Source organism: Lagopus leucura, unplaced genomic scaffold, assembly GCF_019238085.1.
Source record: "Lagopus leucura isolate 7727_CA_CO unplaced genomic scaffold, USGS_WTPT01 Super-Scaffold_806, whole genome shotgun sequence".
Lineage (NCBI taxonomy): Eukaryota > Metazoa > Chordata > Aves > Galliformes > Phasianidae > Lagopus > Lagopus leucura.
The window spans coordinates 348,403-369,459 of record NW_024962260.1 but is presented as its reverse complement, the minus strand read 5'-3'; the positions used below and the strand labels follow the sequence as shown (position 1 = coordinate 369,459).

General features: G+C 45.7%; 2 protein-coding genes across 3 annotated transcripts in view; one reads left to right on the top strand and one right to left on the bottom strand.

Moving 5' to 3' along the window:
• The first annotated feature begins 196 nt into the window (after positions 1-196).
• RAB35 (RAB35, member RAS oncogene family) lies at positions 197-15,303 on the top strand. 2 transcript variants are annotated; one of them, XM_042865628.1, is made up of 6 exons: positions 197-307; positions 4,317-4,367; positions 5,104-5,227; positions 12,140-12,264; positions 12,353-12,477; positions 13,014-15,303. In XM_042865628.1, the coding sequence occupies exons 1-6, from the start codon at positions 256-258 to the stop codon at positions 13,140-13,142; spliced, it is 606 nt and encodes a 201-aa protein (XP_042721562.1). In that variant the 5' UTR covers positions 197-255; the 3' UTR covers positions 13,143-15,303. The 2 variants fall into 2 exon arrangements, with proteins under 2 accessions (XP_042721562.1, XP_042721561.1); XM_042865627.1 differs by lacking the exon at positions 197-307 and adding an exon at positions 3,488-3,632.
• The window catches only part of BICDL1 (BICD family like cargo adaptor 1), a gene marked incomplete at its 5' end in the record, with an annotated part of 46,141 nt that continues 39,990 nt past the window's right edge, over positions 14,907-21,057 (bottom strand). Inside the window, one exon of the mRNA XM_042865626.1 lies at positions 14,907-20,458. Coding sequence (XP_042721560.1) covers positions 20,258-20,458 — 201 coding nt within the window. The remainder of the gene's footprint in view (positions 20,459-21,057) is intronic.

Genomic DNA, 21,057 nt, shown 5'->3' with positions numbered 1-21,057 from the left:
CCGCCCCACCCAGTTCAGGGAAAGCGCGCATGCGCAGCGCAGCGCCGCGTTGGGCGGGCTGCGCGCACGCGCCGGCGGGAGGGGCGTTGCGCGTGCGCGGCGGCGTGCCGGCGCAGCTGGAGGTCTACGGCGGCGCGCAGACGCATGCGCGTTGGTGCCGCTGTCAGTTCCGGCTGTTTGTTCGGGAAGTGGATCCGGGCCCGCCGCCGTCCCCTCCCCCTCCTCCCTCCCGCCGCGCTCCCGCCGCTCCCGGCCATGGCCCGGGATTACGATCACCTCTTCAAGCTGCTTATCATCGGCGATAGCGGTGAGAGCTCGCGGCTCGCCCTTCCCCGGCCCTTAGGCAGCGAGGGGCGGGGGCTGCGCGGGCGCGGCGGGGCCTGAGGGGGGCGGCGGGGCGTTGGGGGGCGTTGGGGCCGCGCCGGCCGTGTGGGGACCGCGGGGCTCCGCAGCGCCGTGCGGTGAGGATGCGGGATGCGGCGGGGAGCGGGCCGGGCATGGCCGAGGGTGGGCGAACGTCGGCCGTGTCATCGTCGGTGTGTGGGGCGCGGGGTGGGCTGTGTCTGTCGGGTCTCTGCCGGGTTCCCTCCTGAGCTAAAGGCCCGGCCGTGCTGCTCTCATTGCAGCAATCGCTGCTTGCTCTTCATTGTTAACTCTTCGTTATTAACCAAACCGTCCATGGGACTGCCTGGAATCTCGGTTCTGGAGTTCGATACTTCTTTAAATCCTCGATGAGCTCGAAGCCTTGCTACGTGCACAGATAGCTGGGAGAGCTGCAGAGAAGGAGTCGTTACACTTTTTGGAAATAAACCACTGAATGCTTCCACTGCACTTTCAGAAACTTCTGGAGGGCTGGCGGTGAGCTCAGGTTGTGCCCAGTGCTTTGTGCTGGGGACGTGGGGCTGGGAGATCCCACCCTCGGTCCCATTCAGTGCTGGTAACCCTCAAGCAGCTCACAGTTACATTTCCATAAACTGGAAGAGATGGCATCCACCCTCTTCTTTTAATAGAGGTGTGGTCCATAAGGCAGCAGGTCCCAGCATGCAGCATTGCTGCTCTTGGCAGCTGTCACCTGCAGAAGCTTTTGCTGTATGTAAAAATATTTTATTCTATGCTAAACTGTGTCTGCAAGAAGGAAAAGGCTGTTTTTAAGACAGGAATAGGAAGAAAGGCCTGGGACAAGGAAAATGGTTTTAAGTTGAGGGAGGGAAGATTTAGGTTGGATGTCAGGGGGAAGTTCTTTACTATGAGAGTGGTGAGGTGTTGGAACAGCTGCCCAGAGAGGTTGTGGATGCCCCATCCCTGGAGATGTTCAAGGCCAGATTGGATGGGGCCCTGGGCAGTCTGGGCTGGTATTAAATGGGGAGGTTGGTGGCCCTGCCTTTGGCAGGGGGGTTGGAGATTCATGATCCTTGAGGTCCCTTCCAACCCTGGCCATTCTGTGATTCTGTGAAAGGCTGAGAGCTTCAGAACAGCTTAAAGCCCTAGGCACTTCTGGGAGCTTGTGGATTATTAAAACCAAATGCTTCATTCTGAGTAAAGCAGTAATGCTGCTGCTTGCTGATGAGTTCCAAACTGTTCAGGCAAGATAAACAGGATGGTGAAAACTCTGAGGAAGGCTTCTCCTTGTCTTGAACAATTAAATGCAATGTCTTAGCTGAGTTGTACTGAGCAAAGTCCCTGTGCTGCATCCAGAGAGGAAAAAAGTGTTGTGAGAATTGTCTGGATGCGTGAGGTTCTCTGTTGCTGTAATTAAATCTCACTGTGTAGTTTAGATATTGATTTTCTTTTCTTTTTTTTTTTGCTTACCACAACAGTAAGGCTTTGTCCCTGCTTCCACACATTAGTCTGTTTGCCTTGTTTGTTGGTGTTCAGAAAGGCCTTGTAATAGGAAGTGGACTGATACTGGGTGAATGATAATGTTTCATCCACTTTCCTCTGTAAGCAAATTTGTCAAGGGTAGTAGGTTTGTGTGTTTTTAGAGCAGGTCATCTGGAGAAGCTGCTGTTAATCTCAGTTGTTCCAAATGTTTAAAAATAACACAGATGATCTGTGCTTTGCATGTGTTACTTCATAACTGCTCATAAGATAACGGCTTTTAGAAACCGATAGGATGCAGAAATTTGCTTTTAATTTTGATTTTGCCAAGTCAGTAGGCCGTTCCTGTTTTGTTTCATTTTACTGTCTCCAGCAAGCCAGGAGCCCTGTTATCCTTCTCTGTTCTGATCTTCAAATAACTCTGTGTAGGAAGCAGAGTATGAAGAAGAGTGCGGTTTCTCAGCACTTGCTGTGCGGGTCACAGGCAGTGTGTGTTCAGAGAGATCGTTGTCATCTGGAGCACAAGGAACTCGCTGAGCTCAGGAGGCTTCTCTTCTCTGGCAGCCAGCTGAGAGCTGTGGATGAGGTTGAGTCTACGCTGCAGTGCATGGGCTGATGGAGCAGTGGTCATGAGCAGCACATGCAGCTCTGCAGCATAGCTTGGTGCTGGCCAGCCTCAACACAGTGGTGTGGTCTGACACGTCTGTGGGTTCCAGCATCTCTTTTCTTTTTATTAAGCTGGAGGCGAAGGTGGTTTGATCAGAAAGCAGGGTGCTTGCTGAAGACTTTTATTTTCTTCTTCTTTCTTTTTTATAAGCTGACTGGCACTTTGCATGGGCTTAGCTCTTTCTAAATAACCAGGGCAGTGTTAAAGTTTGGGAGCTGCTCTGCTGCCTTTTTTGAGCTCTGAGATGTATCTTCAGTATACATGCACTATGATTTCGTGGGGTTTTTAAATTGCTTTCTTTTTTTTTTTCCCCTCCCCTTAACAATAAATAATACCTTCTCTGAATTTATGATGACTTAAACTTTTTGCAGATGAGATCTGGTTTACTGATATAATGCTGATCTTATTTGTCATGGATTTTTTTTTTTTTTTTTTTTTTGCTGATAGCTTTCTTCAGATGTGAACAGAGAAGAAATATTCATAGAATCATAGGATGGTTTGGGTTGGAAGAGACCTTTAAGATCATCCAGTTCCAACCCCCTGCTATAGGCAGGGACACCTCCCACTGACCAGGTTGCTCACAGCCCCATCCAGCCTGGCCTTGAGTGCTTCCAGGTCCTCAGGGCATCCACAGCTTCTCTGAGCAACCTGTTCCAGTGTCTCAACCACCCTCAACTTCTATATATGTGTGTATATTTATATATATATGTAGGAGTTCTATATAGCCTTTACATCTACCTTTAGAACATTAATGTTAGGAAGAACTTCAAAGTTATACATCATCAAAATAATTAGCTTAAATAACTTCTACCTGAACAGATTCGATAGATAATCACACTGGTGAGCTTGAATTTCCTCCTCATGCTGTAGCAGTTTTTTTTTTGGGGGGGGGAAGGAGGAGGAGTGAGGTGGAAGGGACAGCAACAGAAGAGTTGTTACACAGAGTTAATAAATTTGAGGCATTCTGATCCCCAGATTCCCTTGGCTGGATGTGCTGGAATGAATTTCTTGTGATTCCTGTTTCTAGAACAGTGAGAAATGTTTCCATGCAGCAGGGTGTAATCAGGGTGCAAACAATTGTTTAAGGAAAGCATGGATGATGCTCACAGCACATTGGAAAATGTTTCATGGAATGTTTTGGCTAAAGGTACAACTTGAGAAAGGTGTGAGTCCTTCCTGGGAAATGTAGAACAAGTCTTTTTTGGATGCTCGGAAGCAAACAGCTCCTCTGCTTGGCTCAGGGTTTGGTTAAACTGTGGCCATGATAACATAAGCTTTATAGTACCAAACCCTGGTCTGATTATCTAAGTAGTCCAAATTCCACTGCTGTTCAGCACAGCACAGATGAATGGGAGGTGGGCAGCGATATCAGCCTGATGTGCAAGTGGAATTCAACAGAGGAGTTTAGAGTAGTGTTCTGAGCACTTGTTAATTAGCAGGATGTCCTCATTTTTGGACCTTCCCTGAGCAAATGTAAACCAATGGATCATAAAATTGCTTTTGGTCATTAGACTCTTGAGACCTCTTTGAACTGTGGTCTGCAACTCATTCTAAAAATACTGTTTTGAGCTTGCTGAGGTCTGGAGAAATGGGGGGACCAAAACCCATAGCAACCCTGTGCTGAAGGAGTAAGTGCAGTGTGTTACCTGACAGCTGATCAAATCCTCAAGAGCAGTTCTGAGGTGACTGCCCAGGGGGGATGGTGCTAACGTATCTGCTGAGAAAGCTTCGACTTCCAAAAGGAAATGCAGAGAGTGGTTAAAATACTGTTACGTTACCTGACATCCAAGATGAGTGCGCTGAAGGTTCTCCATGTCTTTATTTGTCATAGGTGTGGGCAAGAGCAGCTTGCTGTTGCGTTTTGCAGATAACACGTTTTCAGGTGAGTATTTTGTTGGCTTGTGTAAGTGAAATGGTCAAGGTTTGCTCCAGGCCTGCTGGCTGGCAAGGAGCTGTAGTGCTGCCTTTGCATGCTGGTAGCTGTGCTGGTAGCTTGATGCATTGTTTCTAGCTCTGCTTCTTTTGCTACGGGCCTATATCCTGTTTGATCTTCTCTTATCACTGAAAGTACCACAGTATTTAAATACTGCCATGGTTCCAGAAATAGCTTGGGTGTTTTAGCTTAATCAGTGCTCTGTGCAGACTTCCCATTGGCCCTTTGGGATTTAGGCTGATTGACTATTGTAGCTCAGTCACTCACGTTTGTGACATAACTAATTTATTGGGAGGAAACTCTTAGAACAGACTGTATTAAAATAAGCAATTGCATTAGCAGTTGAGGAAAAGCTTTGTCTCAGAATTTTTACACAAAGAATGCCTGCATGGTTACTTAAGATGTTTGGGTGCATACTCTTGACTGCCAATAGAAGAATAATTTTTCAACACTTACAGTTTTTTAGGATGGCATGGAAGATGTGGTTTTATGGCTAGAAAAAAATCTATTGGCTGTGGATAAAAGCACACAAATCAGCAGAACCTGAGAGGGCATTTTAAAAGATGAGCAGACGGGGAGAAGTTGTCCTCCTGCCCAGTCTGAGAGCTGCTGCCAAACAGGAGTCAGAAGCATGTTTTGAGATACACAGAATAAACGAGACTTACGTTCTCACTTATCCTTTCAGGCAGCTACATTACCACAATTGGAGTGGATTTTAAAATCCGGACAGTTGAGATCAATGGAGAGAAAGTGAAACTGCAGATCTGGGACACAGCTGGACAAGAGCGCTTCCGAACCATCACATCAACGTGAGTGGAACTGTGACTTGCAGCTTGGTGTACAGAGCTTGTCGTTGGGATGTTTTAATGTTGCCGTTGATCAGCTAATGATGGCTTTGCTGTCTGTGTAGTGGGACTTCTGTCAGCTGGTTTAGGGCAGATGGGGTGGTGTCACTCTGGATAAGTTTGAAACTGAGATTTCAGATTTCTTCAACATTCTTGGTATTTCCACGATGGCTTTGTCTTACTCCTCTGCTTCTAGTTCTCAAAGCAGAGTTATTTCACTGGTTTTCATATGCTAGAAAACTCATCTTGAAAGCTTGCCCAGGAAGATCATCCCCTGGTTGAATGTGCTGCAACGTGTGGGTACAGATTCTCTGTGTTGTATAACTGGGTAGCTTTGAGGACTAAGAATGGGGTCTCTCTCTTTTAGAACAAATGCATTTTAGAGGCTATCTTTGTGTCGAGTTCTGTGGAAGCAGACACCCACACGAAGTTAACCTTTTCCTTGGTTTGGGTTCAGTTTCGTGTTCATTGTCCTTTCGAACAGCGTGTGCGCAGCTTTTCCTGTTCCTGGACAAACCACACCCAGAGCTGCAGCAGGGGGAACTAAGAATAAAATGCGTTTGTAAATGGATGGCAGTAAACGTTTGGATTTGTGGTGCCTGGCTGGGGGGAGTAGGAAGAAATGTACTTGAAAGTGGAACTTTGGTTTCCTTTGAATATTAAAAATATATATATATTCTTGAAAGACTCAGGTATTTCACTTCGTCTTTCGTGTCTGACTTCTTTTTTTGGCTGCATTTTGAGAGGAGGATCATTTTCAGCTGGTGTATTGATTAAATTATTCAGGCATGAAAACAGTGGGATTGCTTGCATCTGTGATGCCTGGACAGCTAGAAATGGCAAAATCGGGCATGTGTGGGGCCCCCCCCCCCCCCCTTCTTCTGCACTTCTGTACAGATACTGCTGAATTACTTCCATTGTTTCCTAAACGTTTAGCTAGAAAAAACTCTGTTACCTTTTGTAGGGTTCCTGTGTGTGACATCACTTCTTGTTTCAGTGCTGCAGCAGCTTGGGGCAGGAAGCAGTGAGGGGAGGGCAGCAAAGCACTGCTGCAGCTCCTATCAGCTGTGCACGCAGGGCAGGCTGAGCCCCAATTAGTGCTGAGTCAGCAGAGGGCCTTCCTGTTTTCAGATTCCCTGACACAATTCAGAGCTGTGTTAATGAGCGTTGGTTCGTGGGGCTGAGGGGCTGATGCCAGCTAGTTTAAAAAGCCGTGGTATCCGGCACTGAATGGGGAATACCAGGAAAAGAGGCTTCCTTTTGTGAACAGGAATAGCTGCAGGTCAGACTTTGCAGTGTATTTTATGGATTTTTATTTTTTTTTCTTCAATTGCAGTAGAAAATGGACAAGCTGAAGAGATTGGAGGCAGTTGTGCCATGACCTATTTGAACTCAGTTCTTCCTTTATTTTGCATTGCTTTTTACCAGAACAACTACAAGTGCTCTCGGGGAAGTGAAGGCTGCAGCCTTCGTGCCCTAACGCTGGTAAAGCAGCTACAGAATCCTGCGTGGCAGGGAAGGAAGATTTGAACTTTGTGCAGCTGTAAGCAGAGAAGTTCCTCTGTCCAAGAGCCTTTGTGCTGTTGAGGAAAACACTTTGCCAGTGCTGATTACATTGTCCTGAGGGCTTCTCTTGCAGCTGGGTGGGCTGCTGTGACTGTGGAGCATTCCCTGGTATTTTCCCAGAGGTTCTCTTGACCTAAATGTATCACCTGTGAAAACAATACGTCACAAGATTCTGATTTTGGAAAGGGTGTTTTTTTCTCTCTCTATTTATTGGCAAAGTAATACAGTAACTGATTTGCTGAGGCCAAACTGAGCCCCAAGCAAATAGAGTTATGATGTTAGTATTTATGAAAGGGCTTGGCTGACCGCATCAGGGGTGGAGTGCAGGCCTGCTGTCAACAGAGTGATGTAAAGTCTTTGTTACAATGACTATTCAGATTGAGGTTAAGGATGTAAAATGTGTTCCTTCAGCATTGCTGTGGGCTGGAAGTGCCTTTGCAGTTAGAGATTGGTGTTGAGCCACGAGGCAAGGTAGAAATTAGTGTCCACTTGGTAATAGTAGTAATAAGTTGGAAGTGCTGCAGTTTAGATCTAGGGTTGCACAGTCACTGAGACACTAGGAAATTAGCAGTAAAAAAATTGGGAAACGTTCTTGTATTTGCTTCAACTGTACTTGACTACAGATGCAGAAACAGAAGAGCAAAGTAAAAATGCTAAGGGAAAGAAATAATATAGAAATAGATTGAGAGCGTTCTGCAGAAATGGAGGAAAGCCAAACTTAAATCAGAATTTCAGACTGAAAATTATAAAAGACAGCCACTGTTTTTACTGCTTATTAAATGTGAAAGAACTGGAATAGCTGCTAGGTGGTGGGGGGGGAGGACAAATTGTATGGATTTGGTTGGTGTGGAACTTCATCCAAACTGTAAATTTGATTTAAATTCACCAGAGATGTGCATGCCACGACTGTTTGTATTAGCAGAAATACTTAAGATGTATGAACAACTGGGTTCTGTACTTTATTTGCAGTTGGACTGCTCTTCTTCTGGTTCAGAACTCTGGTTTTAGGATTTAAGTTTTGCGTGGCAGTTATCAGATGTTAGCAGATGAACTTTCTTCCATGCATTTATAAGGCATGTTCATGATAGGAATAAGCTTTCTGAGATGATAGAACTGATACGTAAAGCAGATATGGTGACCAAAAGACAGTCAAAAAGACCTCTGACAACAAATGTGCTTCCAGGACACTCCCCAGAAAAGGTGAATATGAAAATAGATATTATCTTGTAGTAGATAAATTAGGCTGCTGGAGGAATGGAAAACAAGGAAATGTCCACAACCAACCAGTGAAATACAAACAAAAATGCTTGATTTAAACCAATGACTTCTCTTTCAAGTTGGCCAGCTATAGTTATTTACTGATTGATTTCCCTTCACAAAACTAATTCCCCGACCTCCAGATGTTAATCTTTGGAAGTGTTTACTGGAGGAAATTGAAGAGGTATGTTGAAGTAGAGAATAACTGGTGGATGTCAAGGAGGTGGAGTGCAGGTGGCTGAAGGGTGTTATCAGTTTGATTAACCAGTTCTAAAAGTGTTGTGATTTAAGTCACCTGTATTAGTAGGTATTGTTTTTAAGGCAGTGTTTTATAATCCTCTAGGTAAAACAAGCTGCTTTGGTGCTTATTTTAACTTAAATGCTGTCATCCTTAATCATTTCCCACACCAAAGCTGTAGTTGAAGCCTCTCTATCTAGGTAGGTTTTCCAGTTGCATGGAAGATAGTTGTGTACTACCAGGCATCCAACTGCAGAGACATGTGGAAATAGCTTAGGTCTTTCAACAAAATGGAATCATTTCTTGGGCACTCTGAAAGCAAATAACTCTTCTGTAACTTTTCATTTGCTATATTTTGTTAGCATGTCTGTCACTGAGACCAGCAGATACTGACCCTGTGGAAGCTGCCATCAGTTATCTAGTTCTTCAACTGGACGCTGAAATAGAGAACTTCATGTCTCTTCTGCTCTCCTTCTCACAGTATCCATCTTCCATGAGGTGTGGATGGGAAGATGCTAAGGCATTCTTTCTCTTGTGCCAAAGCCTAAACCACCTCTTGCTTGCCAAAGCACAAAACCTACATGTACTTATCCTTGAATGCTGGAAGCCCCATCTGTTCTCTACTCACCAAAGCCTACAACTTCTTATAAAAGCAGTTCTGCACTGCATCATACTGAAATTTGAAGTATGGAATAGGATAAACCAGATTTTGTCTTTTTTAGTGCTGTCCTGCTCTTGAGTTTGGAGCATCTCTGCTGTACTTGTTAAGCTTAAAATGTTATCTAGGACACAAGGATGTATCTAACAAATGAGAGAAAATAGCATGGCTAACTTTTCTTCAAAAAAAAACCCACAAAAAACAAAAACCTGTGTATTTTTAAGGCTTAGGAGTTAGGGAATAAAAGGCAGTCGTAGTCTTATCTCTTGAGCTGCTAAAAGGTAATGTCAGCCAATGGAGAAAATGACATCTTAGTGTAAATGAGGGGTTGGCAACCTTTCTAGAAGGATGCGCCAGGCAAATCTCTCTTCCACAAATAGAAGCAACGTATGCTGATAGGAACTCAGCAGGAGTCAGGGGGTGCTGTCTTGCACAAAGGAAGACGTTTCTGATGAGGTGGCTGGCAATATTAGAGCTTTGTAGCAGGAGGTCCCAGCTCCTGCAGAGCTTTGAATGTCACTGTGGTCTGTGCTTTGTGGCCCAGCCCACAGCTCTCATCTCTAGAAGCAAATGGCAGCGTGCTGCCAGTGTACCAGGAGGGCGACCTACACATGCAAGGTGCACGTTATCCTACTCCCCAACACCATATGCTTTTGCTTAGAGGAAAACTTGGGTGTGGAGGCAAGGTAGGAGCTGCTGGATGCTGCCTCCATTGAGTCTCTGGTCTGGGTGATGGGGATACAGGGCACGGTTTTGTGGTGTGCCCCCAGGATGAAGCAGCTCTGCGTAGGTGTAACTGAACCATTGCTTTTCTGTGAAGGCTGAGTGATGTCTTTGTGAACGTAATGCTCAGTGTTGGAGAGGAAGTGGTAGGCTGGCCTCAGAGGTGCTGAATTAAAAGTCTGTGAAGGGATAAGGGTGGGTTTGAAGTTTATACATACTGACATCCAGTGTTTTGGTAGGATCAAGTCTTTCCCTTTCTGATACTGTCGCATGCAACAGTGCTGTCAGGAGGTTTTGCATGTGTGGACTCAAGCTGTAGAATGCTTTTTTCTCTAAGGGGTATAAATTTGTAACTAAGTGAGGCACAAGTGCAGTGCTGTAACGAGTTTTCAGGTGTTAAAGGAACTGATTGAGAATGGATTAGAATATGAGGTAGTGCAGGGCCTCTTTCTTACTGGCTGTAAATAATTCTCACCTGAGTTCTTGCCAAGGAACGTGGATGTGCACTCATAGATGTCTGGTAAAGCATTGCATGGGAGCAGTGTTTGGCTGTCTTCTGAAAGCACCCAGGTGAGCAAGAGGAATGGCTTCTACTCCTGCAGAGTGTGCGTCTCATCACAGAGAAGTGCTGATGTGCCATGACTATCACTGCAAAGACATCAGCAGATGAAAAGAACTGGAGCTGTGGGGGTGAGATGCACTCAGCATGTGATGTGTGCCTATCTTTGGCATGTCTCTGTTGATGTTCCACAAAGGTGGATGGAGTGGCCTCACCATCCATTCTTTAACAGAAGGCAAAGGTGAGGGAGAGGCAATGGCTCACTCAAGTGTATCAGCAGCAGAAGTCAGACAACACTGAGTTCTAAAAGGTGCACGTTTGCATTAGGTTATACAGTTTTGAATTTCAAAAAGAAATTATCAGAGCCAGGGTGATCACATCTAAAATGCAGCAGAAGGGAAACTGCTGCAGTGTTTGTGGTAAAGCTCTAGAAACGTTCTCACAAGTTAAAGGAAATTCCTCAGGCTTGGTATGCGTTTGTTTAATTAAAGATCTTAATATTGATCATAAAAAAGAGGGTGAATGAGGAAGAAATAAAGCTACTTGAAATATGAAAACTGGATGCTGGTGAAGGCCTTGCTGTCAGCCGTCTCAATTACTTTTTTTTTGGTCAGAGCTGCCAAAAACTTGCAGTAAAGAAAAACACCTGGTAGTCCTGGGGATGTGGCTGGAAACTGAGGAGGTGCAGCTTGCTTTACATAGCTTGTTGAGGTGTGCACACTGCTGCCTTCAGCAGCTTCCTGAAGTGGCAACACCGGAACTTGAATTTGGCTTTATTATTTTTGTATCATTATTACTTATTTCTTAAAGGTGCCGATTGCCCAGGACTAATAGGAATAAACCAAAGCAAAGCTTATTTTTAATGGCTGGAGGTAGCAGAACGCACTGAAAGTGCATATGGAGTAGATCTGTTGAGTAGGAAGGTGTGATTGGAGCACAGTTGTTCAACAGGACAGAAATTTTTGTGAGCTCAAGAGAACTGTGACTGGGGGTTGAGTATATTTGGAGATTTTAATCTGGAGGTGATCTTTCATCGATAACAGAATTACTGCAGGGAGTTGATGTGGCCGGTGGAGCGCTCAGGTTCACCACGCAGCCGGTTCTGAGGGCGTGCTGGGAGCACTGCTGCCTTTTGCTCACGTTGCCAGAAGGCACTGTCATCTTTCAGGGTTCTGGCAGCATGAACAAGGGAGTCAGCAGCAGACTTCGGGCTTTGAAATCTGTTAGCGTGGACTAAATGAGCAGGGAATTCTGGATCTAGAGGAATAGCTTGTGGCAAAGCTGTTACAGAAGAATTAAATGGCTCCCCTTAGTAAGGAAATTGCTTGCCAGTGTGACTCCCATCTAAAAGAAGGGTCATAAGGAGGATCTGGGGAACTACAGGCATGTCAGCCTGACCTTGGTGCCAGGAAAAGTTATGGAGCAGATCATAATCAGGTCATCTAGAGGGAGATCACACACATAAGCTGGACAACCTGGGGGGTCAGGCCTAGCCAGCATGGGTTTGTGAAAGGCAGGTCCTGCTTGACCAACCTGGTGTCTTTCTGTGATCGAGTGACCAACCTGGTGGATGAGGGGAAGGCTGATGTAGTCTACCTAGACTCAGCAACGCCTTCAACACTGCCTCCCACAGTGTCCTGCTGGAGTCTGTGGCTTGGACAGATGCACTCTTTGCTGGCTAGATGTTGGTGATAGGTGGATGGTGGGACTAGATGATCTTAAAAGTCTTTTCCAACCTCAATGATTGTATGAAACGGAGACTTTTGGTTGCCTTAACGTGGGGATTTGTTATGAATCTTGTCAAATCTATGTGCAGGAGCTGAGAAGGTGATACGTAGCTTGAACTAACATTTGTTGTCTTTTTCTGCTCCGTAGGTATTACAGAGGAACACATGGAGTCATTGTTGTCTATGATGTAACCAGCGCAGAATCTTTTGTGAATGTAAAACGGTGGTTGCATGAAATTAATCAAAATTGTGATGATGTCTGCCGGATACTAGGTAAGTCATTCATCACAGATTTAAAGCATCCTAGTTAGTGCACTGACCTGCCAAAGTACTGTGCTGACTTTTTCCTTTCTTTTTTTAGTGGGGAATAAGAACGATGACCCAGAGCGAAAAGTAGTAGAAACAGAAGATGCCTATAAATTTGCTGGGCAGATGGAGATCCAATTGTTTGAGACCAGCGCCAAAGAAAATATTAATGTGGAAGAGGTAATGTAATATGCAGAGTATGGAAAATAACTACTTGGAGATGCTGGCTTGGGAAGAAGAAAGAATTACATTATTTCTGTAGAGGAAGAAAGATAAAATGCTTCACCCAAGTTGCCTGTGAGTAGGTAGTATGACAAGAGACATCTGACTGCATTTGGAGGAGGTTGAGGAAATGAAGACCTTGCTGCATTTTTACTAGCTTTACAGCACTAACATACTAGGCTTGTTCTCAAGAAAGATGTCTCACTGGGGAGGATACTTACAGAAGGTAGAACTGCTCAGTCTTTACTCCAGGCTTCAGTTGCCAAACTCACCTGTTTTTATTTATTGGTTTGGGAAAGGGGATGGAAACATCACTGATGTAGCTTGGAAGTGACTCTGGAGGACACCCGATGTGAGCTTGGTGTGTTCTGGTAGGTTGGGGAGAATCTTTGAACTGAAAAATTTAAGAGTGGACACTTTTTTTTTTTAAAAGCAACTCCCTAATGACTAGCCTTAGCTCCTAGGTGGTCTGATCTTGCTTGTTTCTCTTGCAGATGTTTAATTGCATTACAGAGCTAGTTCTGCGAGCAAAGAAAGAAAACTTAGCAAAGCAGCAACAGCAGCAACAGAATGATGTGGTGAAGCTAACGAAGAACAGTAAAAGGAAGAAGCGGTGCTGCTAATGCCCTTCCCCTGCTGCAGAGACTCTGCTCTGACAGATCAGCCCTTCCAGCTAGACTCGGGCAGTTCCACTGGGACAGGCTTTGGGAGGACTTTCTCAGTTTTGTGCCGTTATTTAAAGATTATTTTTTTTCTCCATGTTTTCTATCAAGAGGCGCTGGCACCTTACCACTTCAGTGCCAAGAAAGTATCGGATGGAATCTTGCCCCTCTCTCCTCCCCTGCTCATTCCAGTGCGCCTTGTAGACAAGAAAGGACGTTGCCTACCAAGTGGACTAATTAACCCAAGAGTTTGTATATAATGTATATTGCGTTAACCAGCCTCGCCTCCCTGTTGTTGCTTTGGCTTATGCCTTCTTAATGTCAACCAATCATGGACTGCAGAGTTCACCTTTTTAATGAAATAGTACCAAGTTCTTAAATCAAGTTGGCCTCAGGCTGGCAGCAACTGCTTCCTGGGGCCTTTGGCTTCACTTCTGTTGGGCTCCAGGCTGGCAACTGGTGCCCCTGGGGCCTATGGCTTCACTTAGAGTTCCAGGCTTTTACTTGGGGCTCTGGCTTTCTTTTTCTAGGTACCGGGATTGCAGGTGTTGTTGCTGAAGCCTGGGGTTTCACTTCTCAAGCCCCTGGGCTGGCAGCTGGTGCTGCTGCTGGGGCCTTGAATTTCAGTTTGCCATGATCCGGGTTTTTGGCTGGGTCCTTGGGTTTCATCTTCATGTGCTGCAGCCCAGCTGTACCCATGCTCTCCTTCCATTTGTCTCAAGATACTGAAAAAAAAAAACAACCAACCAGCCTGCAGAAGTGGGATTTATTTGGATAAAACTTTTTTTTTTTTAAGGTGAAATTAAACTCCTTTGACCTCTGCTTCTGGTTCTGCCACGGTCCTAAGTGAGGGTCCACTTCTTTTGAGAACAAACATCATGTTGTTCTGCCAAAAAAAACAACCAACAATACCCCTTCCTCCTCATTGTCCCATCAACAAATAGGAGATGTGAACATGAATGTGAATTTTGGTGGCAGAGCTGTGTTTTTCAGTGAGAAAAGGCCTGAAAAGAAATCTAGCTATTCTGGATTGATGTCTGAAAATGAAAGCTGCTGCAGGATCATTCCCAGGACTCTTCTATTAGAAAGGAGGACTGCTCTTTAATGTAAGAAAATGGAAAACTTGCTTGGAGGATCACCTTTGAAAACAAACCGGTCTTGCTGTGCCCAGCGTTGTTTTCTTTGCCCACGTTGGCATTTCTGGGAAAACAGTGGCTCAGTCTGTTGCCCTGGATAGATACAGTTAAAGGGGGAGAGATTGTGTAACTGAAGTATTAGATTTCTGGGCTGAATGTACGTGCTCAGCACCTGAATAATTGCCTACATAATAATTAAGAATTTTCTTTAAGATGACAAAAAGGCATGGAAGATAACGATTTCCTTGAAGACCTTGAAGGCAGACTTACTCCATTTGTCAGTGAGCCCAATGGAATTGCTGGCCTTGGTTTGGTAGGATGTGGTTCACTGATGTCCATGAGCTCTGGATCAGCCCTCCTCTCTCCCTTCCTCCCCGTTCCCCCAGGAGAGGCTAAAATTTAGTCATTTATTTTGCCTGTATTTTTTTTTTTTAAGATTTTTACGGGTTGTGGTAAGAGCCCCAATCATACAATCACATCACAATCAATCACTTTGGAGACTGTCTTTTTAAAAAAAATGCAAACAATGAATGTGTAAACACATTTTTAATCAGTTCAGGTGCTGGGAGTACATTTCCAGCTGCCTTCACCCATCTGTTTTCTTCACATATCTTGTATTGGTAACCCAAGAAAGAGTTGGGATGACGTTGCTAGCGTGAGCTCTGATGATGGTTAGACTCAAGCAGCTGTGGAAAGGGGCAGCTTAAGTTGCACCAGGTGTCATTCTGTATGCTTTCTCATGTTGAATGTGGTGTATGCACAAGGAAGGAGCTCTGTCAGTCCTCAAAGCCTTCCTGTTGAAATGAAGCCGTGCTGTGATGCTGTGACAGTTACCACTTTCTAATCAAAGGGTCCAACTGTGTTTCTTTTGGGCTCTTGTGGTAGCAAGTGTGCAGATCCAGGAAGGAGCAACTTCTTACAGGCTGAAATAAATGTCTGAAATGACTGGAACTGATGCAATAAAATGAGGAAATGGTGCACCCAAACCTGGAGTGTTCTCTTATGTGGGAAGATTGGTTCTCTTTGAGTCCAGGTCTTTGTGGCCACAGTTTGAACTCTGCCAATCCAGGTGTCCAACTTCCTGCAGTGGGAGTTTTTTCCTAATACTGGCTGTAGAGGAGTGGTTATGTCTGCTCTTGCCACTGACTGTTCAATTGGAAGGGGTGGGGACTGCATCTCTAGTGGTGTGCTGATGTGAAGTTTCCTAAATGTTGAGCAATGGAATGTCTAACTGGATTGCTAGGATTATTTCTGTAATGAAAGTTTCTAATTATGCTTTTTAAATAATTTTAAAAAACTAAAAATAAAGGTTACAAGCTGCCAAATCTTTTTTGAGGCTTTGTTTCCTCTGCTGTCCATCATCTGGAGGTGGAGGGTGGCAAGCCAGGGCTGAGCCCTTCTGCTGGATGTGGAGGGGGCTTCTTTCTGGGGGAGGAGGTACTGATGAAATAACAATTGATGTGTATCTGTCCTGTGCTGGCTGCCAGTTCACACAAGCTGGCTACTGAAGGCAGCTCCTCGCTCCTGGAGAAGGGTCATGGAAACACTCCCAAGTGTTTTGGGACGATGCCTTTTCTCCTGCCTGCCTTGTTCAGCTATGACCGTTGATGGGAGAATCTTCACGGCATGCAGATGGCCTGAGCTGCAACTGGGGCACGTTGGACGTGTCTCATTGGTCATCTGAGATTTATCTAAACTTGTCAAAGTTTGAATGCTCCTCCGTGTAAAGGCACCTAAAGGATACAGATGGCTGGATGGTGGAGGAGACTTGAATTTGCCTGTTTTCCTGTGCAGCAGGAGGTGTAAACGCCTCAAATATTCTTTCTCCAGCCTTGTTCTCTGCAGAACACATGCAAGTGCTGTCTGGGTGAATTTCTTGGGATGATGAGGTGCTAAAGATGCTTCGAGGTGCTAAGATGCTTCTGCAGGTGGGCAGGATAAGCAGTGACTTGAGAGCTGAGACAGTATATAAATGGTCTGTTTTATTCTGAAGAGAACTATTTACAAAAGAAGAGCATCTTTTTACTAAAAATATGCCTTTATAGATTTTCATAATATGTATCTTATAAAAACCATACATTTATTTACATGACTGCTACATACAAAAATTACAGCACTGTGGTTTATGTACATATCTATAGATACATTCTTTCTGCTTGTCCCTGCTGTGTGCTTTTCCCTCTCAATCCAAGGGAATGGTTACTGCAGCACCCAGACGCTTCCTTTCTTGGCTTTTGGTTACAACAATCTTGCTTTTTATAGCCGAGTGGGGAGTGGAGAGATTGCCTGCTGCAGAGGCATATCAGGAATTTAGCATTCTAAGTAGGACAAGTGCATACAGCTATGAAGTCCTTGTGCATGCAGCACTGCCTCTAACCTCACTTCTTGCTGCTCTGTGCAAAATTATTCTGTTGTCATTAATTGATTTAGCATTCATCTTGATGGCAAGTTGCTGATCCAAGTTGGAATAAACATAAAGTGCTAGTGACTTGCCTTTCATTCACGTATTCCTTGTTTACTGTTGCTTCCCTTGCAGAGTTTACTAAAGGGAGAATCATCCCTTCTCCCTTACACAGAAAACATTTGCCCAGTCACCTGTTGCTCAACTGTGGGAAAGTTCTTTGTAACCTGATGAAGGTGTCTTCTGCATGTGCAAAACTCGAGCGGTGACTGTGCAGCACTGCTGGGTTATTTACCATCATCTCAGAAGGGTGAGTGTTGTATTTAGAGCTGCTGATCCCTCTTGTTAAGTCTACTTTGGGATCCTGAGTGCCTGCTGGATTAATGCACTTCCTCCATTCCATTCAGTGGAGCTGATGTTTTCTTTATGCCATGTGTATCCTAAAATATAGACTATCACAAGTGGAGCATCTTCTAACCCAGCCCTGCAAGGACAGTTCCAGGTTCCTGGCCTCTACAGAAAGGGATGAGTGCTTCAATGACCGTTCAGGGTGAAGTAGTTGGGACCTTAAAACACAATGTGACACACAAGAATGTGAAGGACTGAGTAAGTTTTCAATAAAACGAAACAAAGCTTAGCTGCTATGTTAAGGCAGTTTCTGTTCCTATTGAGTAGCAGCTGAGCACAAGGAGGTCTCCTTTGGTCTGTTGTCCAGTTCGTTAAACACAATTCTCTTGTATTTCTGGGTTTAGTAGTGCAACTAAGTCTGTAGGATTAAGGGGTTAGTTTGAAGAAACCATACCCAACTGGCACCTTGGGACGCGCTGTCCTTCCTTTTGCATTCTCTTCTGTCACTGCTAATAAATAAATAAAATTGCAATGGGATTAGGGTAGGTTTCTCCTTAAATGCAGAGATGTGCTGTGCATTTCAATTGCCTACCCCTGCAACCAAATGAGTCACTTTCCTCTCAGCAAACGTGTAGCAGAAGGCACCTTTCTTTGTCTCATTGCTGCATCTTCATTGGGTAACTGAAGGTCCTTTACTTAGGATTGCATACAGACAGACAGACATCTTTAAGGGGGGAAGGTCCCACTCAGCTGTCAGCATGTGGTCTGCAGAGAGCTGCTGGGGCCTGGGAAGTGATTGCTGACAGCAGAATAAGGAGCTGTGAGGACTGAGATGTTCACATGACTCCCAAAAATATGCAGTGTCATTTCCAAAGAACTGCTGTGTAAGACAACTGCTCACAGGGATCGCTGGCGTCCATCTATCCATGCCAATTCTGCAGGTAACAGAGCTTCTTAATGCATATGGGCATGAGTGAGTCCTGACGGCAGGAGATGCTGAGCATGTGCCTCATGTCTCTGTCCTATGAGGAGTCATAATGTAGGTATGATGGGAGGATGAGGGTTTTCTGTCCTGAGAGCACTCTTGGCACTGCATGGAGTCCCTTCCCTTAGTTTGCACTACAAGCAGACGCTCAGCAGGAGGAGAGGTTTGGTTTCCTTTCCTGCTGATGAGGCTCCAAGCTCCCTTCCCTATTAGCATCAAACGATGTTGATGGTGCTTTAATTACTTCTTGGGTAGGACCAAGTTCAGGTTTCATTGCTTTCAGGTAAATGAGTTTTACCACTCATCCTTCTCTATCCCCAAAGAGTGCTTTGCTCTTTGCAGAGCTGACCTGATGTTTACTTACTTTGTACCAGCATGGCAGCTCCGTGCTAATAAGGAAACGTGGGGATGCTCAGATCTTTGTAGGCAGAAAGGATATTTCTACTGAGGTATTATGTATGCTCGATGCAATAAATAAATACATTAAACAACAACCCACCAACCTCTTACCTGCTTCTAAGGAGGAGGTGCTGGATAGCTAATTCTAGCAGCATACCTGTGACTGTCAATATGGAGCAGGGATTGGCAGCTCCCCCTAAGAAGGTGTTTTAGCACCTGTGCTGAGCTGGGAAGAGCTGTATGTGTTCCATCTCCTGTGGGACAGCATAGGAGGGAGCCTCCTCGAAGCAGCAGGGAAACAAATTGGGGTCTGTGGGCATTGTGAGCTGGGAGAACATGTGAAAATCACATGATGGAGGCAGGACAGCTCTGAGCTTGGCCTGGCTGCCTTGCTGTCTCGTGAAGGCAGACTCTATCACAGGGAAGAGCTCTAAGGTGCCCATCCAGTGCATAGGGAAATGTATTGCAGGGTTTCCAGCACCACCATGTGCATACACCAGAAATACTAATTTTCCTTCTTGTCGGTCGAGTCTTGGTTGCAGCAAAGCAGGCTTTGATCACCTTTGGTTAAGAGGAGATCTGGCTGCCTGTTTGCTGGGGGGCTGAGTGGGAAATGACCCGTGGGCAGAACAAATACACATCATTTCCATCAGGCCACAGCTAATGGTACTGCAGGGCACAAAGGGCAAGCTGCAGGATCCCCAGAGCTCTGCAGGTGCCCTAATTGCCTGGGGCTTTAGCAATGGTAGATGCCTGTGTGTTTTCGGCACGGATCACATCTGCCAGCGGATGTGATGTGATCCGGATGTGACACGGATTTAAGGATCACATCTGCCAGCCTAGCATTGGTGAGCCTTTGATTTCATTATGGACAGGATCTCAATGAGTTGTGGGGTTTTTTTTGGGCGGGAAGCTATCCTGTTACAATAACAGGTTTCTTACTCGGTCTGTGAGAGATACATGGCTTTAGGGGAAAGGTGTGTGACGTGCTGAAGTTCCACATCTACCTTTTGACCTTTGGAGGCCCCAGGACTGAACATCCACAACGTTATTCAGTTTGTAATCTGTTGCAGGTGGCCAATAGGGATGGGAAGAAGTCCTTAACATTTTTGTGCACCTACGGACTCTGCAACTCTTCTAACAGGCTGCAGAAGACACAAACTTACAACTGCCCTGACCTGCAAGGAGCCTGGGTACCCCGCGGGGGTGAGCAGCTCCACAGAGCCACAGGCATGCCCAGGTAGGATGTGCAGTGAGGGTTCATCTTCTCAAAACATGGCAATGCTGCAGCCAAAGCAGCTCTGCTCCCAGTGGGATGGATGAAGGACATCAGTTGCCAGGCCTGGAGGGCTGTATGAGGGCTCCTCTCTTCTCTTGCATTGGGCTCTCTTCTTCCCCCTGCACTCGCTGTGATGGCAGTTCCCAATCCCCTGCGCTGCTTTGTCTTGGGGCTGCTTATTTCCTTCTCCAGCATCAGAATGCTTTTAAGACAATCAATCAGATTATTCTTCACAGCAGAAACTAAACCGTGTCAAAGCGCCTAAAATATACCCTGAAGTTCATCGCTTCACTTGAAGAATAAGAAAAGTTGCTTTCCATCTGTAGCACAATGTCAATTTGCAAATTTCCAATTTATGTAAACATTTGGTTCAGACCAGGTGCGGCGTTAATAGTGCAGAGTCTCAAGGTTAACTCCTTTGCCCCTTCTTATTCCCGGTGGATCAGCGTTGGGTCCATCAGCAAGCTGGGCAGCTGCCCCCTCCCCATCTTGAAGCAAGAATGGTTGGAGAGGTTTCTCTTTTTCAAGTTAATTTTTCTTGAAAAAGGAAAAGAGACGGTGCCCTTCTGCCCCACTGGGCTCATCCCCCTGCGGCTCTGGCCGGAGCACAGGGGAGGGTCTGGCACTCTGCTTTGCGACGTAGCCACTGGAGAAGGAATAAGCAAGCTGGCTCCATTCCTTCGGGTGTTTGTCCATCAGCTGCTGGTCAATGACCCTGTGCATGTCATCCTGCAGCAGAGGGAGAGGAGATGGCCGTTAGAGGCAGCTGATGCTCGAGGGGAGCTTGTGTGGGGATGTGGGTGTGAAACGTGCCGCAATGAGATGGAGAAGGGATGACGACAAGCGTGGGGACAGCCCCAGCTCCCTGCCCAGCAGCAGGCTCAGCCCCAGTTCCCACTGTGAGGTTTTCTAGTGAGTGAGAAGGTAACTTGCATTGCTTGGGGGATGAATTGCTTGAGCAGACTTGCAAACCAGGGAATGGCAGAGCTGTCTGTGCAGCCCCACTGAAGGGCCCTCCTGGGGAAGGTGCTCCCCAGAGCAGAGGGGCTGGGGTCAGGCACAGGCCCACAAAAACCCCATGTGGGTCTTGTCACTTCGGTGCTCATCCCTTAGCTCCAGCTCCTTTCCAGTGGTGCTGGCAGAGTGATGGGAGCTCTCTGACTGACAGCTTGGCACCAACAACTGCACTCCAGTTTTTTGTTTGTTTTTTGAAGCACTGGAGATGCTGTGGTTTAGTCCATGTTTGCAGCAGAGTGAAGTTGCTCCACACAAAGCAGTCAGTCAGCTGTACTGCTGCTAATGACATGTACTGATGTGCTCCTTGAAAA

Bases quoted from the DNA above. Each gene is read 5' to 3' on its own strand.
- RAB35 (XM_042865627.1), top strand. From the start codon at position 3,578: ATGGATGATGCTCACAGCACATTGGAAAATGTTTCATGGAATGTTTTG. The intron at 3,633-4,316 runs GTACAACTTGAG...TATTTGTCATAG, and splicing joins ATGGAATGTTTTGGCTAAAG to GTGTGGGCAAGAGCAGCTTG. The intron at 12,478-13,013 runs GTAATGTAATAT...TTTCTCTTGCAG, and splicing joins AAAATATTAATGTGGAAGAG to ATGTTTAATTGCATTACAGA.